Source organism: Coffea eugenioides, unplaced genomic scaffold, assembly GCF_003713205.1.
Source record: "Coffea eugenioides isolate CCC68of unplaced genomic scaffold, Ceug_1.0 ScVebR1_1070;HRSCAF=1860, whole genome shotgun sequence".
Classification (NCBI taxonomy): domain Eukaryota; kingdom Viridiplantae; phylum Streptophyta; class Magnoliopsida; order Gentianales; family Rubiaceae; genus Coffea; species Coffea eugenioides.
The window spans coordinates 41978-52063 of record NW_020861444.1 but is presented as its reverse complement, the minus strand read 5'-3'; the positions used below and the strand labels follow the sequence as shown (position 1 = coordinate 52063).

General features: G+C 41.7%; 1 protein-coding gene across 1 annotated transcript; it reads left to right on the top strand.

The window, feature by feature from the left end:
* The first annotated feature begins 479 nt into the window (after positions 1 to 479).
* LOC113754811 lies at positions 480 to 3050 on the top strand. The gene has a single exon (XM_027299061.1). It carries the CDS (start codon positions 480 to 482, stop codon positions 3048 to 3050), a length of 2571 nt encoding a protein of 856 aa, XP_027154862.1.
* Positions 3051 to 10086: the final 7036 nt, after the last annotated feature.

The window sequence follows — 10086 nt, the reverse complement described above, 5'->3', positions numbered from 1 at the left end:
CGATCTAAGGTTCACTGAAAACCTAGTCGAGACATCGTAATCCTTTCAAGAGTAGGCCCTATTACACATCATTTTGTGTTGATCAAAGCAAGCAATTCATTCGGACTTTGTCCTCATTTTTTGGACAAATGTCTCTTCTCACTCCAATTGGTCAAATTTTTTTAAATTATTTTTTCACTCAATAAGTTGGTCGGGTTCATCAGGTATTGTATAGTGCCTGCCCCAGAGGATTGCATTTTCATGCTAGGCTTACCCTTGGCATAAAAAGGGTCCCCCAATAGGGCATGCATCCGAATTATCTCAATATATACTAACTCGTGTTTTTTTCTTTTCTTTTCTTTCTTTTCTTGTTTTGCTAAAAGTCGATCAAAAGATGATGCTAAATAGGGTTTTCTAAAATGTCAGGTGTTTTTGAAATATAGCTACAAAGCCCCATCATTACACGTTCACATAGCCGGATTTTGAGAAATCGTGTAAATATGAGTACATATCCGGAATCGTCTGATAGGCCTGTAACGACATCATCAACTGACTTGGTGAATCTGGGAGCTCAACTGAGCGAAGTGCTAAACAGGTTCAATGAACTGAATATGGAAATGACCGCACAACGACGTGTAATTGATCAGCTAGTCACTGGGAGCAGCGGCGGTATCCAGCGGGAACCCTTACCTGCCAATCCAACTGAACCAATACTTTTACCCTGTACTCAAACCTCCTTTACTCCACATTTTGCAAATCCGCATAAAGAAACTTTTACTTATTTCACTCATGACCTACCGCATACCCACGCGCCCACTACCCAAGCCAATCCTCCTCACCTCCAAATTCCCCAAAATCATCCATCTGTAAATCTGAACAGGCCGCTTGAATCCCAAAAGCCATATTACAATTTCACTGCTGAACCATTCACGCTGGATACCGCTATCCAATGGAAAGTTGAAGCTGGGGGATCCTCTGCACCAATTGACAAGAATTTGCTAAAAAGGTTGGATCGGTTTGATGAATTCATGAGAAAGAGTCAGGGTTTGAGCAAACAAGAGAGCTTGGATTATAACGAGTTATGCTTGTTTCCTGACATGCAACTACCTGTGGGTTTTAAAGCACCCAAATTTAGCAAGTATGACGGAACAGGCAACCCCAAGACGCATCTCCGAATGTTTGCCAACAAGTTGGGCAAGCCAATGGATGATGAGAATCTGCCAGTTCGTTTGTTTCCTGAAAGCTTAGAAGGCGATGCACTGGACTGGTATTCCAATTTGAAGCCCGAGGACATGAGAACATGGTTGGACTTATCAACCGTTTTTATAAGGCAATACGAATACAATTGCGATTTGGCTCCAACAAGGACTACACTGGAAAGAACTAAAAGGAAACCATCTGAGGATCACAAGACGTATGCAAAAAGATGGAGAAAATTGGCTGCCAAGGTGGAACCCTCCATGACTGAAGATGAAATTGTGCGTACATTTATTAAAGCTCATGACCCGCCCTATTTTGAGGAGATTTTTCGCATGACTGGATGTTCCTTCGCAGAAATTGTTAATAAATTGGAAGAGTATGATGAGTTTGTGAGAGCAGGAAAGATTGTTAATGTGTCAGCTCTGAAATCACAATTGGAAGCGATGCAAAATCAAGGCGATAGTAGTAAGAAATCCCAGTTCGAGAAGAAAGAGGAGGAAACTTCATTTGTTTGGAACCAAAGCCCTTCTTTCCGACCTAGGTACCGACAATACCCCACTTATCCATCCCATTACTCACACCAGTCACACCCTCGACCTGTCTATCGTACTACCATTAACCATCATCGATCCCGACCAAATTATCCAAACACACCCACAACACCATTCCATATTTCTCCACCTAACTTCCAAACTAGACCTCGCCCTCCTTATAATCCCAGACCTGTTCCGCCAAACAAACAGAACTACAACCATCCTCAAACCCATGAAATACAAAATCCCGGCCGATCTCGAGTTTTTACCAACTTAGTCAGGCCCATTGACCAACTGTACGAACAGCTCAAGGCCGCCGGGAAAATTGGTATGGTACCCCCTCCTACCTATCCATATGGTATGCCCGCTTGGTATAACCCGCAAGCTGTCTGTGCTTATCACTCGGGGGCACCCGGACATTCCACTTTGGACTGCAAGGCTCTTAAGCATAAAGTTCAAGATATGATTGAATCTGGAGAAATTGTAATTAGAAAGAGGGAGACACAAGGGCCGAATGTAAATAGGAACCCCTTGCCGGAACACGTTAATACCATTGGGGTCATTCTGGATGACACGGAGTACGTGGAACAAGTCAAAGAGATGGCTAGGGAAGCTGAGGTGTTTGGGATCACAGACCAGCCATTTGTCATAGAGTTACCATCCGAAGAAGATAAAAAGCCTTTTATCTTGGATCTCACGCCAACTGAGAGTGAGGCTTTAGAGCCAGTATTCATCGAATTCCCGAAGCAAGAACCTGTTTTAAGTCTGCAGCAAGTGCCATGGAATTACGATGAACCTGTCATACAGATTGGGGAGAAGTCAATTGCAAAGAAGGAAGTGTCAGTGGTTACCAGATCGGGGAAGACTGCTAGTCCGTTTGAAACTGCCATTCCGATTCCAGCAAATAACTCCGAGCCGCCCGTTAAACCAACAATCACCGAGAGAGAAGCCTTGGATTTCCTTAAGAGACTTCAGAGAAGTGAGTACAATGTAGTTGAAAAGCTGAGCAAGTCGCCTGCCCAGATATCCATGTTAGATTTACTCTTTTCTTCAGATAGGCATAGGGACGCGCTGATCGAGTTGTTGACCAAAGCTCAAATCCCTAAGGACATTTCAGTTGATAATTTCTCACATGTGGTTGGGAACGTATTATTCACCAAACAAATCACTTTCTCTGACGAGGAATTGCCGGCGGAAGGCATTGGACATAACAAGGCCCTGTACATAGTTGTGAGGTGCAACGGAAAAATGCTGCCGAAGGTATTGATTGACAATGGATCCGCTCTTAATATCTGTCCCTGGAACACCTTGGAAAAGCTAGGATTGCAAGACGTCTAGCTGAGGCCTTCAGGGACCATAGTCCGAGGTTTTGATGGAGCGCAAAGAGAGCCAATAGGAGAAATTGATTTAGTAGTTGAAATGGGGCCCGCCCAGTTTCAAATAACCTGCCAAGTCATGCACTTTCCTAGTGTTTACAACGTTTTGCTTGGCAGGCCATGGATTCACAAGTCTGGGGCGGTGCCTTCTTCATTGCATCAATTGCTGAAATTTGTAGTAAATGACAAGCTGATAACTATATTTGCCGAAGAGGATTGCCTTGTAATCACCGATTCCGAGTCCAAAGAAGAGGGTAGCCGAAGCTCCACAGTGACCCCTCATAGCACATCTGATATTGTCTCCGTCAGTTGGATAACAAAGGAGGAGCAAGCTCTATCAAGGGCCAGTGTCATGATGGCTAAGGAGATGATCCGCGGAGGCTATGAATTTGACAAAGGGCTGGGACGAGATCTGCAAGGAATTTTAAAGCCAGTGGAGATTGTGGAGAAAAATGATTCGTTTGGTTTGGGTTTCCGACCAACTGCTAAGGACATTAGAGAGATGAAGGAGCGCAAGAAAGCGGAGAAGGAAGGAAGGCAAAGGGCTCTTGACATTCCACCCCTGCAATATACTTTCCCACGACCAGCCGAGGTGATCATGTCAGAAATCAACCCAGTTGACGAAATTGAAGCAAGTTTGGCCCAATTGTTCGTTGGGGCAACATTTGAAGATAGTGTTCCGAGCGAAGCTGAATTTCCTGACATCCTCGATGGATCAATTCCCAACTGGACAGCCGAGGCTCTGCCCATTCGAAAGGAGTTTCGGTAAACTGAAAGGGGTTTATCATTCATGTGAATTCATGAAAATACTTTTGCATCTGTAAATAGCCAATGAAAACAATTTTACTTTTGACTAACACTTGCACATGTAAATATTGTTAAGTTTTCATTTCCATTTGCTTTCAATCAAAGGCTTTATAGAAAGTGCACAAGTTTTTCTTGTCATGTTGTGTTGTTTATTCGCTTGTTTATATTTATATTGCTTGTTCATTTGTTTGTTGTATGCTTATCTGCTTATTATCCCACATTCGTTAATTCTTTCAGATGGCCAAAAATAAAATTATTTGACCCTTTGGATATCACAATTCTGGAATTCAATAACGGCAATCTCTATATCACTCATGACTTGGAGGTCTGTGAATCCAAACTCCAAAGCGAGAGTGATAATGAGGAGGTATTCGATTCTTTTGCAAAGGACCTTGAACAATATGAGGAAAAACCAAAACCGAACCTGGAAGAAACAGAAAAGGTTAACATTGGCACTGAGGATGAAGTTAAGGAGGTGCAAATTAGTATTCATTTGAGTGAAAGACAGAAAAATGAGATGCTTGAATTCTTGACCATGTTCCAGGATGTATTTGCGTGGTCCTATGATGATATGACTGGCATTTCAACTGACGTGGTAGTGCATAGGTTACCCACAGACCCTTCTTTTCCACCCGTAAAGCAAAAACCCAGAAAATTCAAACCAGATATGAGCCTCAAAATAAAAGAGCAAATTGAAAAATAACTCAAAACCAACATTATCATTGTTTCCCATTACCCAATTTGGCTTTCGAATCCAGTCCCTGTTCCAAAAAAGAATGGAGAGGTGCGAATTTGCGTTGATTATAGAGACCTTAATAAAGCCAGTCCTAAAGATGATTTCCCTCTACCAAACATTCACATTCTCTTAGACAATACTGCCGGACATGAGATTGAATCCTTTTGCGATTGTTTTGCTGGCTACCACCAAATTTTGATGGCAGAAGAGGATAGGGAGAAAACTGCTTTCATTACCCCTTGGGGTACCTTTTGCTACCGAGTCATGCCTTTCGGTTTAAAGAATGCTGGAGTAACGTATCAGAGGACCATGACAACCCTATTTCATGATATGATCCACCGGGAGATGGAGGTCTATGTGGATGACATCATAATCAAGTCTAAGAGGGCAGAGGATCATTTGGTTGATTTGAAGAAGTTATTCGAAAGATTGCGGAAGTACAATTTGAAGTTAAATCCTGCGAAATGCGCCTTTGGAGCACCTGCGGGTAAGCTGTTGGGATTCATTGTTAGCAAGAAGGGCATAGAAATAGATCCGGCGAAAATCAAAGCAATTCGAGATATGCCAGTGCCGAAAACTCAGAAGGACGTGAAAAGCTTCTTAGGGAAGATCAATTTCATCGGGAGGTTCATCGGCCAATTAACTGCCACATGCGAGCCATTGTTCAAATTATTAAGAAAGAATGTACCGTTGTATTGGAATGAGGAGTGCCAGCAGGCTTTCGACAAGATTAAAGATTATTTGTTGCATCCACCAGTCTTAGTGCCGCCCAAACCAGGCCGACCTTTGATTATGTATTTATCTGTACTCGATGGAGCCGTAGGGTGTGTTCTGGGGCAACACGATGACTCTGGAAGGAAGGAGCAAGCCATTTACTATCTAAGCAAGAAGTTCACGCAGTACGAGGCTAATTATTCGTTCATTGAGAAGAGCTGCTGTGCGTTGGCCTGGGCGGCTCAAAAGCTGAGACATTACCTGTTGAGCCATACCACTTATCTTATTTCCCGATCTGATCCTTTGAAGTATCTCCTGGAAAAGCCGATGCTAACTGGACGTCTAGCTAAGTGGCAGATAATCCTCTCAGAGTTCGATATTGTTTTCACTTCACAGAAGGCCGTCAAGGGGCAAGCTATAGCTGATCATCTGGCGGAAAATCCAAGGGACAATGATTATCAGCCACTTCACACCTATTTCCCTGATGAGAAAGTTTTATTCGTAGGCGCTACAGATGATATAAGTGAACAAAGCCCTGAATGGAGGCTTTTCTTCGATGGAGCTTCGAATTCCCTCGGAGCTGGAATTGGAGCCGTTCTGGTTTCACCCGAAGGGAAGCACTATCCTGCCGCTGCCAAATTGCAATTTGCTTGCACAAACAACATGGCTGAGTATGAAGCTTGCATTTTTGGTCTCAAAATGGCTTTGGAAATGGAAATCAAAGAGTTGATAGCTTTCAGCGATTCAGATTTGCTTGTGCATCAAACCTTGAAACAGTGGATAACCAAAGATTCAAAAATTCTGCCCTACCATTGTAGTCTGCTCACTCTGGCCAAACAATTTCAAAACTTGGAGTTCAGACATCTCCCGCGAGCCCGAAACGCATTTGCTGACGCTTTGGCCACCTTGGCTTCTATGATCCAGTATCCAGATGAGTTGAAGATCGAACCGATCCAGATTCAATTTCAAGACAAGCCTGCCCACTGTTGGGTTGTAGACAAGTCCTCGGACAATATTCCTTGGTATAATGATATTAAGGAATTTCTTAAAACTGGATCTTACCCCCTGCATGCTAGTACCAAAGACAAGAGCTTTCTGCGTAGAATGGCTTCAAAATTTTTCTTGAGTGGAGAAGTGTTGTACAAAAGAACCTCGGATTTGAACCTTTTAAGGTGCATTGATGAAGATGAAGCTCAATATATGATGAAGGAAGTGCATAGTGGCGTTTGTGGACCTCACATGAATGGCCATTTGCTAGCGAAGAAAATCATGAGAACCGGATACTTCTGGCTTACTATGGAGCATGATTGTATAGACTTTGTCCGGAGATGTATAAAATGCCAAATGCACGGTGACATTATACGCGCTCCACCCACTGAGTTGCATAGCATGACCGCCCCGTGGCCCTGTTCAATGTGGGGTATGGACGTGATTGGTACAATCGATCCTCCCGCTTCAAATGGACATCGATTTATATTGGTGGCGATCGAGTACTTTACCAAATGGGTTGAAGCGGAGTCATTCAAACATGTCACGAAGAAGGTAGTGGCCAATTTCCTGAGAGATCACATCATCTGTCGCTTTGGAGTACCCGAAACGCTTATCACGGACAATGCCAAGAATCTGAACAATGACATGGTAGATGGACTATGTGAGCAGTTCAAAATCAAACACCGCAATTCCGCCATTTATAAGCCTCAGATGAATGGAGCTGTAGAAGCCGCAAATAAGAATCTGAAGAAAATTATCCGCAAAATGACAGAAAAGCATCGCGATTGGCATGAAAAGTTGCCTTATGCATTGATGGCGTACCGGACTTCTATTCGGACATCGACTGGGGCAACGCCATATTCACTTATGTATGGGATGGAAGCTGTATTACCAGCTGAGGTTGAAATTCCGTCGCTACGAATCCTTATGGAAGCCAAATTGGAGGAGGCTGATTGGATGAAGCAGCGCCATGAGCAATTGACCTTGATCGATGAAAAGCGGTTCAATGCTATCTGTCATGGTCAGTGCTATCAGAAACGTGTGGCCCGGGCTTACAACAAGAAAGTCCACCGGCGTGCATTTGAAGAAGGTGATAAAGTACTAAAGCGAATTTTGCCGATGCAAGATGAAGCTAAAGGCAAATTTGCTCCAAATTGGCAAGGGCCGTTGATTGTCCAGAAGGTATTACCTGGCGGAGCCCTTATTTTGGCAGAAATGGATGGACGAGCATTCCCTCAACCCATCAACTCAGATATGTGCAAAAAGTTTTTCATTTGATTATGCAAATTTTCTTTAGAAATTCATGCAAATGGCGAAATGCAAGTTAGGCCATCTTCTTTTACACTTAAAATATCTTATCCCTACTTGTCCCCTTTGAACCATCAGAATTGACAAATTTTTGTTTGATAACCCCTGAGAATTGCAAACCCCACACTGGGGCAAAATTTATTTTGGAAAAGAGATGAAAAAAAAAAAAAAGGAAAAAAGAACCCCACACTGGGGCAAATTTAGTTTTTAAAGAAAAATGCAAGAGTGAGAAAAATGCAAAGAGTGAAAATCCGATCAAACGATTTCAAAATAAGTGCAATCTCAAGTTATTTCACACCTCGCATCAATTTGCTTTCAAGCCTCAACTTTTCTTGAAAAACACCTCACCTAACCTCACTACAAAGCCCAAAGTCCTGGCTTTCGTCCCTTGTTGCATTTTTACTAGGAAATTTGCTAATCAACTGGCAAGTGATGTCCGTAATGCCTTCGCCTAGTCTTACAAGAGAAGTGCATTTTACTGATGCCTGAAATCTTTAACTCATATTTCTGAGTCGATCATGCTCGAGGAGTTTCATTGTTCTTTAGGTGAAAACCCGAAAGGGCGCCTCAAAGAAAAAGAAAAAGAAAAAGAAAAGAAAAAAAAGGAAAAAGGAAAAGAAAAAAGAAAGAAAAGAAAAAGGAAAAGAGAAAAGAAAAACAACAAAAGGGGTGGGGGCAACCTTGGTGAAAACCCGAAAGGGCGCCAAGGTAGGTTTTCTCAACAGACAAGCTCAAGAAGGAACAGCCGGTGACCTGGTTCATTTGGGGTTTTCCTCATATTTGTGATACTTCTGCCAATATCGGATTCCGAAAAGAAAATATCCAAAGTTTTGAATATGATATTCGTTGGTTAAATTTGTATTTGTTCTTTACAAATATTCTTTTGCAAAATGTATCTTTATAAACCTCTTGGTTATTCTCAAATTATTTGTGTATGAATGCTTATGATTGTCTACATTCTTTTGCATGCTCATCTTTGCCTAACATAGGAAATCATCTTGCATATACATTGATTTTTATACGACTAATTTTCATGCATCATTTTTTCACCATTAAATTCAAATGAATGATAAACCCTGAGGTTTGTGCAAAGATAAGGGATTCAATCATCAGTTATAGTGAGTGACATGCAACAAAGCTGCCACCTAGATTGGGTGAAGTGTTAAATCCGTATTTTATCAGTCTCAGAATTTGAAAGGTTTCAAGTTCGACTAAGGCAGATGCCGCCGAGCCGAAGTAAAAGCATCACAAGACTCATGTTTACACGATTCTCAAGGCGAACCGGATCAAATAATGGTGGCAAGTCCATTATTTCTTCTTTTCTTGCAGGACTGTTGCATTTACAAACCAGAGCAGCCACTCTCCTTTTGGCGTCTAAATCAATGCCAGACAAAGCTTCCCAGTAAGTAGGGATCGATGTTATTTGCAAAAATCGATCATAAGAAATAACATCAGCTCTCGCTTCAATCACAAAGATCCAAGTTTCCCTCTTGGTGCAAAATTTGAACTATTCTCAGGTAAAGACTCAATTCATTATTTAAACTTCCCCAGTGAAGTCCCGTTTTAAATCCTTATTCGGGTCAGTCCCGTTTTAAATTCCGTTTTAAATTCCTGTTCGGGCCAGTCCCGTTTTAAATCCGTATTCGGGCCAGTCCCGTTTTAAATCCGTATTCGGGTCAGTCCCGTTTTAAATTCCTGTTCGGGTCAGTCCCGTTTTAAATTCCTGTTCGGGCCAGTCCCGTTTTAAATTCCTGTTCGGGCTAGTCCCGTTTTAAATCCGTATTCGGACCAGTCCCGTTTTAAATCCGTATTCGGGCCAGTCCCGTTTTAAATTCCTGTTCGGGTCAGTCCCGTTTTAAATTCCTGTTCGGGTCAGTCCCGTTTTAAATTCCTTGTTCGGGTCAGTCCCGTTTTTTTAAATTCCTGTCCGTTCAAATCATTTTGCAGTCGAATAACACAGGTAAGTATTTGGTGTCTACTTCTTTGTCTCAAGTTTTTTCAAAACTCAAACAAAGAGGGGCAAACTGTAGACACCAAATTTTTAAATAATTTGTATGTTGCATCTAATTCATGATTTTGTTTTAGATTGTCTGCATTTTAGTTGTTACCTTGTTATTTGTCTTTTATTTGCTAATTATTTGTCATTTTAATTTTGTTCACGTTTTAGTTTTAAGTTTTAATGTAAAATTTGTAAAAAAAAAGAGAAAAGAGGAAATTGATGAAAAATGGAAAATTGTGCTTTGTTGTTTTTGTTGTTCGTTATCTATTTTTATTATCAGTTTTATTTAATTAATTTCAAAAAAAAAAAAAAACATCTCCATTTCTGCCGGAGTGCCGACCAGCTCCACTCACAACACCTCAATATATACATTTCACCTCCCTCATCCGAGCTCTAGCTTTCCATTTCAGCAACCCCAACACTACACAACATCATTCCGTTTCA